The 766-nt window shown below is 47.7% G+C and overlaps 1 protein-coding gene across 1 annotated transcript in view; it reads right to left on the bottom strand.

Annotated features, from left to right (window-relative positions):
• SARC_08707 (hypothetical protein) overlaps positions 1 to 500 on the bottom strand; it is a gene marked incomplete at both ends in the record, with an annotated part of 7,206 nt that extends 6,706 nt beyond the window's left edge. Inside the window, one exon of the mRNA XM_014297304.1 lies at positions 279 to 500. Within this exon, the coding sequence (XP_014152779.1) occupies positions 279 to 500 (222 nt within the window). The remainder of the gene's footprint in view (positions 1 to 278) is intronic.
• Between the last annotated feature and the right edge of the window lie 266 nt (positions 501 to 766).

The raw sequence follows: 766 nt of genomic DNA, 5'->3' as shown, positions 1-766 counted from the left end.
CACTCACACTCACACTCACACTCACATCACTCACACTCACACTCACACTCGCATGCATATGCAAACATCGGGTTGATCTACCACACTCACACTCACACTCACATTCACATGTATATGCAAACATCGGGTTGATCTACCACACTCACACTCACACTCGCACTCACATGCATATGCAAACATCGGGTTGATCTACCACACTCACACTCACACTCACACTCACATGTATATGCAAACATCGGGTCAATCAAACTCGGCTATACTGGAGACTTGCGCCACACCTTGTTCTCCTCATGGCACTTCCACAGGAAGACACCTACGAGATCATGCACTTGGGCCGAGCGCAGCACACAGACATCCTGCTCACACACAGGCTTCATATTCTCTGTGCTTGCAGCCCTGGGCAGAGAGAAACGGGTGTGCAATGCGTTACATCTGTACGGATAGTTTGGGTCTGTCCCGGTGACATCTCGAATACGTTTAGTCTGTGCTAAGTGACACATGTGTTGGGTCAAGGGTTTCTAAAACCCTAAAGACATCGAAACAACCAAACGAGTCGACTAAACGGTTAACCCAGATGTCTCACATTCATGACATGCGTGAAACGGTTTGAACCTTTGGCTTGTGCTCAGAAGGAGTGTCTAAGACTTTATTCCAACTGGCACGTCGTACGAACTCTGCTGTTCTAGCACTTCAACGCGTTAACATTTTATAAGTTCATCCTCACGTACCATAACACTCTGCACCTCTCGCGACCGCAGTTGTTATA

This window comes from Sphaeroforma arctica (assembly GCF_001186125.1).
Source record: "Sphaeroforma arctica JP610 unplaced genomic scaffold supercont1.810, whole genome shotgun sequence".
Lineage (NCBI taxonomy): Eukaryota > Ichthyosporea > Ichthyophonida > Sphaeroforma > Sphaeroforma arctica.
Note: the sequence above shows the minus strand (reverse complement) of the source record. Positions and strands in the feature narration are given on the sequence as shown.